The following is a 13,600-nucleotide window of genomic DNA, read 5'->3' on the forward strand; positions in this document are numbered from 1 at the left end:
CACGGTTATTTACATCCATCAGGGAAAGTTGTTTTCAAACTGGATTTTTTTTTTAATCAACTGGTGTCAGCTATACAGATTTGTAAATGACTTCTATAATAAGTCTTCCAGTACTTATCAGATGCTGTATGTCCTGGCCAGAGCAGAAGCAAATCCCCATAGAAAACCTCTCCTGCTCTGGACAGTTCCTGACATGGACAGAGGTGGCAGCAGAGAGCACTGTGTCAGACTGGAAAGAATACACCACTTCCTGCAGGACATACAGCAGCTGATAAGTACTATAAGGCTTATTAATTACAAATCTGTATAACTTTCTGACACCAGTTCTGAGAACAATAGTATTTCTCTGGAGTACCCCTTAAATTGTACTACAGCAGTCCTTCCCACACTGCTCTGGGGATCAGGAAAGTTAAAGGGATTGTACGGGGAGCTCAAGCCTTTTCTCCAGAACTGACCATGTCGCTACTACATTGTGCACCTATTGGTCATTGCGTGTGGGCATGGTTTCACCCACATACGATGAATGGAATAACTACCACCTCCCAGCATCTAAGAAGGTATATGTCTGATATGTGGAAATACAGATAGTGAGCAACGTGAAGCAGAAGGCTTGATCCGTCAACTGCTCCCTGCACATGCCCTTTAAATCCCGCCCTTTGCCTAAGCTCCACCCTCAGCCATCTTTCAGTCTAAGGCCTTGTTCTTCTTTTTTAAGCATAAAGTGTACAAAGATAATTTTTAGTATTAAACACGATGATTAAAGGGGTTATCCAGTGCTACAAAAACATGGCCACTTTCTTTCAGACATAACACGACTCTTGTCTCCAGTTTAGGTGCGGTTGCAATTAAGCTCCATTCACTTCAATGGAACTGAGCAGCAAAACCTGCACCCAAACTGGAGACAAGAGTGGTGCTGTCTCTGGAAGAAAGTGGCCATGTTTTTGTAGCGCTGGATAACCCCTTTAAATGCACCCATGGATACATTTATATGATCGTAAATTTAAGTATTGGACTGTTTTTGTTTTTTTTTTGCTTAAAAATTTTCCAAAATGCAACCGCTTTTTTTTTTGGGGAGATGGGGCTATAGCTTTTGTTATAAATACTTGAAAATAAAAAAAAGCCACATAAACAGTGAAAAAAAAAATCTCAAACAATCACTGTATGTGCAGCAGGAGAATCATCCCGCTGTCAGCTCTGCGTTCACGGCCGCCATCTACATTGCTCTCAAGCTGTGAAGAGTGGAGATCCCGCGGTTTTCAGAGAGCAGAAACTTCATCCCCCACCAGACTCTGTCCTACACTGACATTCAATTTGTAATATTTCAACTTTACGGGAAAAAAAACCTTTCAATTGACCTAATCCATCTACGGGTAGCGGGGCTGAGCTGCGAGGAAACATCCCGACATCTCTGACCAGAGCGATCAAACGTTAATGGGAAGTGAACACATCAATTAGAAACCTACATTGACATCAATTCTCTCAAACCTTTATCCTGCGGGGATGAATCGAATAATGGAAGCTCATGCTGGGCCCAGAAACAAGACGGAATCATCATTAGCCGAGTGTAAGAACCAGGCAGGACAATGGCGCACGGCTCAGACCGCTTTACCAACCAGAAAAAGTAGTAGTAGGATATTATGGATCTGATGATAGTTCGGCCTCCCTGACTGTATACTTATATAAGTATATAGAGATGAGGATTGTTACGGCAGGCAGAGATGGTACTGGCTTTAGCTGTCCATATAATACTGTACTGATGCATCATGGGATTGATAGCAGATTTAAAAGGAAAAGAGTGTAGTTTGAAACCTTAAAGTCAAGATGGTGACAGATCACATGACCCAGATACTCTAATAAAATGTGTGGTTGCAGCAGAGCTGGGATGAAAGAGATGACACTGCAAGGCTAGTCATGGTGAATGGGCATTTTATGGGTATAGAAAACTCGTAGAGTTGTCTTATGTTCTATTCTACCTGCTTTTCATTTGTTTTATGATGTATACCAGCCCGATACACACCTTCTCTTTTGGACTCCATCCGGAAATGGGCGGCTATGTTTATACTTATAGGGGGAGATTTATCAAACATGGTGTAAAGTGAAACTGGCTCAGTTGCCCCTAGCAACCAATCAGATTCCAACTTTCATTTTCCAAAGAGTCTGTGAGGAATGAAAGGTGGAATCTGATTGGTTGCTAGGGGCAACTGAGCCAAATCTGCTTTACACCATGTTTGATAAATCTCCCCCATTGTGATAGCACGGCCCAAATACAGTATTTGATGGAGCGTACCTAATCTGCCCACAGTCCAGAATTTCTCAGGACTGTCCCTCGAAAAGGGGTTGAGGCTTTTAGATGTCGGGGACATATATGTGTGGCCTCTGAGTCTCCACCCCTTTCCTGTGATGTAGTCGGGGGCTGCTGATCGTGTGTTATGGCAGCAAAAAAAATGTTGCAGCAATAAAAAAAAGTGGAAGGTTCCAATACTAGCGATGAGCGTGAGCGAACATTAAAAAAGTGTCCTGGTTTGGCTGTGTGGCCAAGTCCGAACCCTCGCATTGAACTCCCGGCATCTGGATGTTTTCCTGGAAGCCCTAGGGTTGCCTCTAGTTTCTGGGAGTTGAATGAGGGTTGGGGTTCCCAGACACTTTTCTGATATTTGCTTATCACTAGTCATTACTTTCATGCTGCCCGTACCTTGGGGAGGTCCCAGTGACTTCTACCGGCCCGGTTGGCAGGGAGTAACCACCAGATATCGCCCCCATTGACTCATGCTTCAGGCAGCATGAAAGTGATGGCAGGTTCCCTTTAAGAACTGTGTGCAGACCAGATTTGGCAGATTTGTGTAATATGGATGACTCACAGTAGCCCCTCCCAGACACGGCCAAAAAATTTTTCCAACGTGCTGCTTGAAGTTATGTCAACTCTATCCTATTAAATTCGTAACTATTCCGTCCTACTGTGCAGCATATGGAGCGCTTCATAAACACATGACAGCTCCAGGATGGAAATGCTAAAATAATGTCTCAGAAAAAAAAAACAACCTGAAAATTCCTGCAGAACATTACAACGCAACAGAGAGTATTTTAATCCGCACAACTATACACCTATGACTGTGAACCTGCTGCTCTCCAGCTGTTCCAATCTAACATGCCCCACCCTTCTCTCTCCCTGCATCATCTGTCTGGGATGAGAGTCAGCCAGTCCTTCTGAAATTGGCAGATTTTTCACTAACACGTACTGGAAGCCCAGAAATTAAAAAAATAAAAATAAAAAATAAAAAAATTATATTATATATACATACACACATATATATATATATATATATATATATATATATATATATATATATATGAAAATACAAAAGAAATGATACTCACTTCCCCTGATCCCCCTCAGCTGATACTCCTGGTCCCTGCTTCTTTTTTCCTTATGAGAAACTGCCCTGCTCAACCAATTATTAATGAGACAACTCACAAGAACAGGGAAGAAGCAGGGACCAGGAGCGTTGGTGCAGTAGGTATAGAAGGTGAGTATCATTCCTTTTTTTTTTTTCCACATGGGTCATATATATAAAAAAAAACATGTATTGCTGGACAACTATTAAAGGTTGCTTGTTATATACCAAAAAAATTTCACACCGCTACAGGATTTGTATATTAAAGAGGAATTTAGAATGATCACATGGTTCTTGACAAATTACCTTTTGGACAGCCTGGGCCTATTTTTGAGTCTGACCACTATGGCTGCACCAGCTCTTAAAGGGGTTATCCAGTGCTACAAAAACATGGCCACTTTCTTTCAGAGACAGCACCACTATTGTCTCCAGTTCAGGTGTGGTTTGCAATTAAGCTCCATTCCCTTCAATGGAACTAAGCAGCAAAACCCTGCCCAAGCTGGAGAGTGGTGCTGTCTCTGGAAGAAAATGGAGATGTTTTTGTAGTGCTGGATAACCCCTTTAATAGATAAAAAATTGCCCAGTAGGGGTTTACAGAGCAAAATTATCAACGGTCTACCTTCATTTTAGGGTCCTATTACACGGACTGACTACAGCCCTAACAATTTTAGTGAACAAGCGCCAATCTGCTAGTTTAGTACTCATTTACAGGACCTATTAGACGGCCCGCTAATCGGGCAGTAAACGATGCATGGACATCGTTAACGATGTCCATGCAGCCCTTGCCGAAACACCTGATACCTTACCTCTCCCTACTCCCGGTCTTCTCTCCTGTGCTCCGCAGCTTCCTGGTCCTGGCGGCAGCTGTGGAGCACAGGAGTGAAGAACGGGAGCGGGGAGAGGTAAGGTGTCAGGTGTTTCGGCAATTGTCAGCCGTCAGCCACACATCGCTATTACATCTAGTGATGCGCAGTCGGCCCCCAACAATTTTAGGTCGAAACCTAAACCAATGACAAGTAGATGATCGTTTCGGAGCCGACAATCACTCTGTGTAATAGGGCCCTTAAACTTAGTTGGTCCATCTCATGTACATTTGGGCCTCTAGGGTGACAACTTTTTCAGAGCCAGAAATGAGGTCGGAATAGTTGTCACTTCCCTTCCCCGATTCTTCCCAGTAGCCCATCCAAAGTGGGAGATGGTGATTACACAGCGAAATCTCCCGCCATAGTATCACTCACATGCATTTTACTCTGCGGCATACTGGGAGCGAGGTTCACACATGAGAATCTGCATGCGTTACCATGACTTTGGATAATTTTTTTTTCATTGTTAAACAATGTCTGCCGCCTAAGGCAGCCGAGAGAAGTGTGTGTTGTGTTCCTTAGCGACTGAATTAAACATGCCCCAATGAACCCATTAATTATACAGAAGTCGACAGAGGACTGAAAAGGAGCAAAGACGCTGCTTGAAAGGTATCCAAACGCTACATGTTAAGTGTTTCAGAACTATTTCCCAGGCAACGTGGAATATTGCAGAAAGCGAGTAAGAGGAAAGCAGTGGCTGGAGGCAGCGGGGCAGACGAGGATCAGGGGGCAGCACATAGGTCCACTCGTACTTACTTTGGAGTTGGTGCACTTCTGCTTTAACTTCTCCACCATGTCCCCCATGGCGACCTTCAGGTCAACTGGTTTTCTGTTCTGTAGGAAGAAGGGAAGAGGTCACAAAAGGGTATAGCTAAGAAACCTTGATTACAATGTAGTCCCTACAGGCGGCCATTTTCACATTGGTCTGCTTACTACTGTAGTTATGAAATGAGCCGGATATGGGGCCCGATATACTGTACATAAATAAAAATATGTATACTACAGATATATATGTGTACATACACCAGTCAGACCAATGCTTTTAGAGAAGAGTGGTGGGCAGTAACCTAGAAGAGCTGTCCACAATGGGAGGGAAAAGAGCAGCATATCAGGAGGAGGAGGCAAGCTAAATGATTGTATTTGCAAAATTATTTAAAGAGGCAGAATTGTTGCAGAATTTTTTTTAATTTTTTTTTAAAGAAATCAATAAAAAAAAACCCAACACCACAATGTACCTGATGGTACGTTCGCTTTAAGTTTTCTATGTTTAAATCAACGTTATACATTATAACTGTTAAACTGTTGTCCATGTTCCCTTCCTGCCCACATTTGGTCTTTTCTCTGTTAAAAAAAAAGAGACCAAACACAGGAAATCCCAGTCTTTTGCACGCTCACAGACATGGTTTGGTATCGATTGACAGCCATTTCTGAGCGAGACAAGTCTTCACCGCGTATATATATATATAGCTGCTGCGCATCCACATTCGGTACCAGAGAATACTGGGGGTGCTTGCATTGTATGGTCAGCTCTCCTGTCACATAGCACCAAATCCTCTGTAACCACACAGTGAAATTATACTGCCTGAATTGTCAAAGGGGTTGCCCTGTTAGGAATATGTTGACCAACATGCTCTCTTAAAGGGAACCAATCACGCAGAATATGCCCCTAATGATTAGGAAACGTGCTGGTACATCACCCAGCACCCTTCCCAAACATACCCCTGTACCCTCCTTGTTTACACCGTAATCTTACATTTCTGAAGTCCCGCTCTGTATGGTAATTAGGTATAAGTAGTCGCAGTGGGCGTATGTAGCCGACGTCTTTAGCACGGAGCACATGCTTAGTACGGTGAGAGAAGACGCTGAAGTACTGCGCATGCGCAGCGCGCTAAAGATGTTAGAGCACCACCGACATGGAATGCAGTCCCCGGGTGACGTCAGCGGAGCGCAGGTCTTTCAATCACACCCCTATCTCTGTGGGGATTCTGAAGAGCAGCTCAACAGTCGGACCCCCACTGATCAGCTGGTTGATGGGATAGGGGATTTGGAGTTGGGAATACCCCTTTAGGGTGGGTTCACGCATAACTGATCCGCAGCGGATTTCACGCTGGGTCTGTGCTCAATCTTGCTTCGGTGCTCCTGGTCTCTTCTGGATGTCCCACTGAGTCAATCAGTGGCTGCAGCGGGGCAGCACACTGATTGGCTGAGCGGGATGTCCAGATGCCGTAAGCCCCCGAAGCAAGCCTATCTCAGCGGCGGGCTGCAGGATGCGGGCGGGGATAGGGGATGCGGGCTGCTGAATGCAGCGGGGGATGGGGTGATGCGGCCGGAGATGGGGGATGCGGCCGAGGATGGGCTAATGCGGCGGGGCTGCGGACAGCGAGGGGTTAAAGCACATATTTACAGCGGGATGTTAATCCCGCTGCAAATATGTGCTATCATAGGGGTGAATGGTACCGGATCGGCAGCAGTTCTCGCTTCGAATCCGCAGAAGTGAGATCCGCTGTGGATCCGGTAGGTGTGAAGGCACCCTTAAAGCGAATATATCCCTGGTACATTGACCTGGGTGGACGCAGGGATGGGTGGCCATGAAGCACTGGCGGCAGGCCCACTGGCCCAGAGTGTGATGAGACCCCCTCCCCTCTGTGACGCGGCTCTATTAGAATCAATGGAGCCACGTCACAGAGTAGAGGGAAGATCGCCACACTGGGGGCTGGCCGGTGCTCGGTAATAGACCGGCCCCCATACAAACTGAGCAGCGGTTCAAAAAAAAAGGGCTGCAATACCGACATCCCTGCGCTGGAACCACCGGTCTATTCATGAAAAATTAAGCCAGACCCCACCACCACCACACGACCACCTCAAAAACACAGACAGATGCACCCAAAATGTCAACCTTTGGAAACATTGCCCCTTTTCATCCTCGATTGCAGAACTGTCTCGCCACAATCGGCTCTCCATTCATGTATTACACTATGGCTATTCATCTGAGTTTCCGCCATGTTATACTATGTTTCCCCCCTATTGGAAGTACGTTATGTGTCGTTCTGAAGGATTGGGTGGATAAAGCGTGTTACATTGTCGCATATCAAATTCCCTAAAACTAAGCGAGTATGACTGACATACAAATGAGGATTCGGAAGCTCGCTGATTCTGCTACTAATAAAATATAAATAAAAGAAGCCTGATTATAGCACCGCCATATAAAGGTCCCCGCATGTAACCACGGCAACCATTGTTTACTCTGCCGGCTTCCCTTTCTCTTTTCATTCAACAGCTTTATTTATAATACTCTTTGGCAGCCCTTTCAACATACAATTAAATTAGATTGTCAGCAGTCTCCATCATGTTAACAAATCCGCTGTATATAACCGTAAACCAGCGGATTGTAAACTGAGTGACAGGGAATGCTGGGAATTTCAGTGTATAGAAATCTCTGTCAACCACAAGTGTCCCTCTAAAAAGTTGGGAGGTATGGAGGAAAGGCTAATGCAAAGCATTATGGGGAAGTTTGATGTCATGTGTTCTCAATCATTATCATCTGCTTTACAGCAATTGAGGAGCAGCTTTAGCTGCCCATAGCAACCAATCACAACTCAGCTTTCAGATCTTAACAAGCTCTTATAAAATGAAAGCTGAGCTTTGATTGGTTGCTATGGGCAAGTTAGACTGTCTCAGCTGCGCATGGCAACCAATCACAGTCCAGCTTTTATTTTACCATAGCAATTTGAGAAACGAAAGCTGAGCTGTGATTGGTTGCTATGGGCCACATCAAACCAAATAATTTGGTGTTTGTAGTGTGGCCTAACCATAGAGTGCTCGCTTGGTTTTAAGTGTGTTTAATGGCCTCTGCAGTAGAGCACATTGCCAGTCATTAAAGGGTTAATGCTTCAGATGCGTTTACCTGTAGTAACCATGGCAACCGTGCACTGTGATGACAATCGCTTATGTCATAAAGAAGGTTCCATAAAAGCAATGCACCGCTCCCTGATCAGCGCCATCTTGGATGAGCCAGAGGACCTTGAGCTTGATTATTTTACTGCCCCCTACCCTTGATGTTTTTGGAGGTTCTAGCGGGGGGAAAGGGGTGGTCTGCTTTAGGCTACCCCTTCAACCGAGTCTCCATCTTCTCGAGAAGCGGACCTGGATCTGTGAGGAAGAAGAGATACGTCCGCCAAGCCATCAATAAGGTGACTGATATTGCAGCCAGATCTCTCTCTCACATCCAGTTTATTGTATTTATAGTATGGTATTACCCTCTAAGCCCAGGGGAGGGGCAACTTTTCAGCCATGGCTCCCTTGAGGTTTCCTCCACAGGAGGTTTTTCCTTGCCTGAGTGCTGAAGGTTGACTCTTCATGAGTCGGGGGTATGCCATTTTCAGTGTCATGCGATTTTAAATAAAATTTGGCCCCTTTGACACCTGATTACAATGTGTTGTGTCTTTATTTCGCGTTCTTTGGTTATATTTATTATGCTTGGGAGCTGCGAGTCCATCCATAGTGCATAAAGAGTCAAAGCCGGAGCACAAGTAGGATGGAGAAGGGGAAAGTACAACTCTGCATGTACGCCCTTGTCCCTGGATTAGAGGGCCACCAAAATTTTGAAGGGGGAAAAAAGAAAAACCACACACATGCCCCGTGTGTGGCCTAGGTTACTGCTCTACTGGTCAGGCTGGTGCTCCCCCCAAAATCCACAGGATAGGGGATATTAAGCTGATTGGTGGCGGTCCCAGTGGTCACGAAAATGTGGGGAAAGTATCCCCCTCAAATAAACCAAGGGAACGGTGCTCTATAATTCTCTATGGGGCTTGTTATCCCTTATCCAGTGGCTAGGGAATAACTTTGGGAGAGGTGTATGTATAATATGCCTTGGCTTTTCAGAAATATGGCATATAGCATTTTTTTAGAGGTCAAAAATGCTGCGACCAGATGTTAGCTAAGAGTCCTAGGACATTTTTCAGCTGTGGCTTTTTTTATTTTTGTGAAATTGCAGTAGGCTATACTTTGATGTTTTGCGCTATAGACTTCTATGGGGGGAAGAGGGGTGGAATTTCATGTCTTTCACATAACTTGTACTGAAAAAAAGTTGCAGGGGATAAAACATCAATAGTAATTTACCCTAAAATGAGAAAACGCCAGAAAAACTGCCAGAACAGAACACCAAAAAGCGGGAAAATGTGCAACAATCTTACTCTTGGTTCAGATTTGTGGTGAAATTGCTGCAGCTACTTTTGTGGATGTTGTAAAATTAAAGGGGTACTCCGGTATTTTTCATTTTCAATATTTCATTATTTATTCAAATTAACTGGTGTCAGAAAGTTATATAGTTTTTTAATTTACTTTTATTTAAAAAAAATCTCCTGTCTTCTAGTATTTATCAGCTTTTGTATGCCCTGCAGGAAGTGGTGTATTCTATCCAGTCTGACACAGTACTCTCTGCTGCCACCTCTGTCCATGTCAGGAACTGTCCAGAGCAGTTACAAATCCCTATCGAAAACCTCTCCTGCTCTGGACAGTTCCTGATATGGACAGAGGTGGCAGCACTTTGTCAGACTGGACAGAATACACCACCCTGCAGGACATACAGCAGGTGATAAGTACTGGAAGAGTTGAGATTTTTGAATAGAAGTAATTTACAAATCTATATAACTTTCTGACACCAGTTGGTTTGACTGAAAAACCCTTTGGCTGGACAACCCCTTTAAATTAAATAAAAGAGTTGAAATTAGCTTGACTAAACAGTCTAAAAATGAGCCATATTTAGCCCCTGTTCACACCGCATTTTTACTCTTTTCGCTCCCTGACAGTTATAGTTATGATGGATGCTACTCTATACTATCTATACTACATAGACCCCCAAAATTCTTACTGTAATACCTTCTGTTCTTGCTTTTCAGTCTGAATAATAATGTTATGACTCATAAATGATTGTGATTTGTCTAGAATCTGGAACACGTCTAGATTTTCTGTTTCGTTAAAGAAATCCCATCAGGACATATTGCACAGTTTTAGGCTATGTTCACACACAGTATTTTTGCTCAGTATTTTAGTGAGTATTTTTCAACCAAAACCAGGAGTGGATTGAAAACACAGAAAGGCTATGTTCACACACTGTTGAAAATCAGATAAAACATGGCTGCTTTTTTTTCTTCCAGAATCGGCACCACTCTTATGCTCAGTTTGATTGTAATTTTGCAGTTCCGTTTGATTGAAGTGAATGGAGCTGAATTGTAATACCGTACACAACGGTGGCGCTGTTTCTGGAAGAAAGTAGCCCTGCTTTTTCTGATCCTAGATAACCTCTTTAAACATAGCCTAGCATCGCATTTGTTTTTCAGCTCTCCATATTTTGGTGTGTAATATTCGTGAACTGTTTCTTTTTTATATATATTTTATATTTGCGACTCCAGATCGGCGCTCGCTTACAGAGGTTATTACATGGCTTGATAATCATGCAGCAAGGGCTGTATATACATCCTAAGTGATGTCTGTGCAGTCCTTGCCTTTAGTGTAAATAATAAACGTTATACTTACCTGTCCATATTCCCCGGTGTTCTTCTTGCTTCCGCCCGCTGCCGCCAGTAGGACTTCTGAGCCAGTCTCTGAACTGAGAGGCTGCTCAGCCAATCACTGACCTTGTTGCTATCCCTTCTCAGCCAGCCTTCTCACTACAGAGACCAGCTCAGACATTCTACTGTTGGCAGCAGGCACAAGTGAGAAAAACACAGCGGAAAACGTGGACAGGTAAGTATAACGTTTATTTTATTTTTTTACACATGTATCATCCGTCGGCCGTGCATCACAATTACACATAGCAATGTGCGCCTGGCGGTCGATGACTTTTAGGCAGAATTAAAAGTCAAGATCAGCTGATGATTTTCCTGTTCGTGTAAAAATCGTTGCCTCTGCATGTAATGGCTCTGTGTAACGGCTAATTAAAGGGGTACTCTGGATTGGTATAAAGAATATAATAAAGATGTTATGCTTACCTATTCACTTTCCCCATGTCTCTGTGTCCCCCACTGACCGCAGCAGCCACCGCTGCTGACAAACCTGACCGAGTCGGGACAGCAGGAGAGATAAGCATAACAGGTTTATTATTTAATATTAATGCCGGAGTACTACTTTAAATCAAGTACTGCACTGATATCTCTAATAATGTCCATGCAGCCCTGCCTACACAATTATCAAGCTGTGTAATAGGCTTAGTAAGGCTATGTTCACACAACATATATTTTCGTAAAACCATGGCCGTTTTACAGGGGCCGTGATTATTACAATAATATACGTTACCTTGCTGTGTATGGGATCCCGGCCGAAGCGTTTACACATAGAATACGCTCCGGCCGGGATCCCTAGCGGCGCCGCAAACAACTGACATGTCAATGAATAGCGGCTGCAGAAAACCCTGTCAGTGCACACTGTGGAGCGAGCGGCGCCGGCCGCACGCTCCATAGTGTGCTGTGGGGAGTTCTGATGTGGGCGCGCACGGATGTGCCTGCATCAGAACTCTGTGACTGCAAAGATCAACCGGCTGGTACTGCGGTACCGGCTGGGATGGTTTTTTCAGGGACCGGCCGGGTCACGGATCGGTCGGTCTCTTACGTAGTCTGCACATGGCCTGAGGGTGCGTTCACACAGACAGATTTATCTGACACATTTTTGAAGCCAAAGCCAGGAAAAAGAGGAGGAATCTCAGTCCTCCCTTTATGACCTGTTCTTTGTTTATAGTCTGGTCCTGGCTTTGGCTGCAAAAATCTGTCAGATAATCTGTCTGTGTAAACGGACCCTAAGCGATTGCCAGTCTAGCAGATTACCCCGTGGGTTGAGCCATCTAATACGGCCCATAGACTTTTATTGGCCTCACATCTGAGATTGCGGGCGGCCCATGGATGAAACTTTGTGGGCCGCTCCTGCAAATGTACGCAGATGCGTGTAGGAGGCTTCATGCGTAAAACCTGGCTTTAACCAACAGGACAGTCCCAAGGTATGAGCCCCCTGGTCCCCAGCCGATCCACGTACCTTCATTTCCAGGTAGGCCTCATTGAGGGTGATGAGCTGATGGTGGCGATGGTCTCCAGCAACCGCGCATAAGACGCAGATGATCTTCAAGTCATCCTTGCAGTACAGGCTCAGCTCCTGCTTGTGTACGGGACAGGCCTTCCCCCCCGATGCCACACTCGGTTTCGTCTTAGTCTCTGGTTCCTCCACGGGGGTAGTCTCTTCCTCCGGAAGCGACGCCGAGAAGTCTCTGACCCTGTGGGCAGCGTATTTCTGCCCATGTTCGGAAGCGTGCGCATCACAGTAAGAAAATTGACAGTCGTCGCAGATCACAACCGCGTCCTTGGCCTCGTCGGGCTCACAGGCGTCGCAAGTGCCATCATAAGGAAGCTGGGAGGTTTCTTCCACTGCGCTGGCCATGGCTGAACCTGTATCCTGAACTATCAGTTCATAGGCTGCCGGATCGATTAGTCGGTTTCCCTGGAAATATTGTTCCCACTAGGTTGCACTTCTGCTGTGCACTTTGTTCCCTTGCACTTCCTGCAAGGTTGCGAGCTCTGTTAAGCTTGCACGCTCTCTATCCCGAGCTCACCTTTCCTGTTCGGCTACTTGTGTCCAGGCAGCAAAGCTGATCCCCCCCCCCTCCTATCCAGAACAATGAGGATTTCCTTGGCTCAGGCCTCGGCTCTGCTGAAAGCTTCCTGGATCTGCTTTCACTTTCCACGCTGCCGTGTTTTGCTTCCTGAGTCAGAAGGACAGGAAGTGAAAAGCTTCTCGGAGACTCCGAGCTCCATCCTCGCTGGGGAAGAAGTCGCAGTGGATCAACACCAGTGAAGGTGTTTCCTATACAGAGCTGTGATAGTTCACCGTGCAGAGATCCTACAGTAATGGAGACGACTAAAAGGAAATCTGATTGATATGAAAATTAGATGAGCGGGGTCGCTGTAATACATGGAAAGTCTAATAATTATTATTATAATTTTTTTATGTTTTTATTTACATTATTTATTTATTTTATTTTAGCCTTTTTAAAAATGTATTTTATTATTTCCACTTTACAACCCATCGTTCCTGGGGATTGGGACTAATGGTCCTTTTACACGGAACGATTATCGTGCGAATTTTCACGATAACGTTCGCATTTGAGCGATAATCGGCTCGTGTAAACACAGAGAACGATCAAGCGACGAACGATAAATCGCTCATTGTGATCTTTCAACAAGTTCTCAAATCATCGTTGGTCGTTCACTGAAAATTCGCAGGTCGCTTCGTGTAAATAGTATTACAACGATTCACCTTATGTGTGAGATTTATCTGACAGATCTTTGAAGCCAAAGCCAGGAA

The 13,600-nt window shown here is 44.8% G+C and overlaps 1 protein-coding gene across 2 annotated transcripts in view; it reads right to left on the minus strand.

Moving 5' to 3' along the window:
* The window catches only part of TRIM44 (tripartite motif containing 44), an 87,422-nt gene extending 74,429 nt beyond the window's left edge, over positions 1-12,993 (minus strand). For both annotated transcript variants that reach the window (XM_069968121.1, XM_069968120.1), the window contains exons 1-2: positions 12,278-12,993; positions 5,012-5,089 (exon numbers count right to left, since the gene is read on the minus strand). In XM_069968121.1, coding sequence (XP_069824222.1) covers positions 5,012-5,089; positions 12,278-12,676 — 477 coding nt within the window. In that variant the 5' untranslated portion in view covers positions 12,677-12,993. The remainder of the gene's footprint in view (positions 1-5,011; positions 5,090-12,277) is intronic.
* Between the last annotated feature and the right edge of the window lie 607 nt (positions 12,994-13,600).

This window comes from Dendropsophus ebraccatus, chromosome 4 (genome assembly GCF_027789765.1).
Source record: "Dendropsophus ebraccatus isolate aDenEbr1 chromosome 4, aDenEbr1.pat, whole genome shotgun sequence".
Lineage (NCBI taxonomy): Eukaryota > Metazoa > Chordata > Amphibia > Anura > Hylidae > Dendropsophus > Dendropsophus ebraccatus.